This window comes from Taurulus bubalis, assembly GCF_910589615.1.
Source record: "Taurulus bubalis genome assembly, chromosome: 2".
Classification (NCBI taxonomy): Eukaryota; Metazoa; Chordata; class Actinopteri; order Perciformes; family Cottidae; genus Taurulus; species Taurulus bubalis.
Window position 1 is genome coordinate 34457025 of NC_136590.1, and position 1267 is coordinate 34458291.

At 38.1% G+C, this 1267-nt stretch overlaps 1 protein-coding gene across 1 annotated transcript in view; it reads right to left on the minus strand.

Moving 5' to 3' along the window:
- Positions 1-752: 752 nt before the first annotated feature.
- Positions 753-1267, minus strand: part of LOC306733103 (olfactory receptor 2AT4-like) — a gene marked incomplete at both ends in the record, with an annotated part of 6651 nt that continues 6136 nt past the window's right edge. The window contains one exon of the mRNA XM_079214297.1: positions 753-1267. This exon is cut by the window's right edge and continues 300 nt beyond it. Coding sequence (XP_079070423.1) covers positions 753-1267 — 515 coding nt within the window.

A 1267-nucleotide genomic window follows, 5' to 3' on the forward strand; every position in this document is an offset into this window, starting at 1 on the left:
ACAGTGTTTGTCCCCTGCGGATAGATAAATAGGATACAGCAAGCCAACACTAAATTTGTGATGGCATCAGCAGATAGTTGAGGTTAATGATTTGGACTTAAACAACCATAAAGGATTTTCCTTTTAAAGCCCGTTGAGGCAAATTTGTGATTTTGGTGAGATAAATAAAATAGACTTCACTTGAATAACCAAACGTTTTACTGTTTGTAATCCATCCTATACAATCTCAGTAGATAATTGATGGAGGTGTACATTCATATATTTTTTTAAGCTGCTATTACATTGAAAGTTCACCGTCTTTCAAGATAATAGCCAGTCATTTCAGTTTTGCTTGATCCAACTCCCTTCAAATAAGAGATCTTTTTGTCATATTTTTCCCCAACAAAAGCTAACTTGTATTCACATCTCAAAGAGTAGAGCTGCAGCCATTTAAACATGAAAAATAGAGCACACATACTTTGATAGTGCAGACATGTATTGCAGGAAATCTTCCCATGGCAAAAAAGTTGTTAAGTAGTAATTGTTATATAGGTTTGGCCAACTGAAAGCCTTTTTTTACAGTCAGGCCATTTTATTCAGAAATATTATAACTAACTAAACCCATAGAAAGGCAGTTTATTCTGACCAATGTCAGCGCTCAGGTAAGAGTGAGCCCAAGCACCTGTTTCTTTCTTCATTCTTATATTTTTATTCTACACTAACATTGCAACATTTTGCAAGGTTTGCTCCTATATTGGTCTGTGCCAATTTTATTATTTTCTAACCAGAGCCAGGACTCTGATTTTGATCTCTTTGGTTTTCAAAGAATAGACAATAGGATTGATGCAGGGTGGGAGGCAAGAGGCCAGCGACAGGCTCAGGACACGCTGGTCCGGGTCAATCAGACGCAGATAAAACCCAATAGTAAAAATGGTAATGAGAGGAATGTAAAATACAGCAACAAGGATGACATGCTCAATGCAAGTGGCCAAAGCTTTCACTCGACTGTCTAAAGATTTCATTCTGAACACGGTCACCAGGATAGTCACATAAGACAGAAGAATAAAAGTAAAGGGTCCAACAAGGATCATAACAGTGAGAAAAGAAGCTGAAAACCACTGCATTGTGTAATCGTTACAGGCGAGTCTAAACACAGGTGCATAGTCACAGAAGTAGCTGAACACTCTGACAGAATTGCAAAATGAGAGACGAGTCATGATACCTGTTGTGAATGCTGTTACTCCCAGAGCAAAACACCAAGTCAGGCAGATAATACAAGACATGCTCC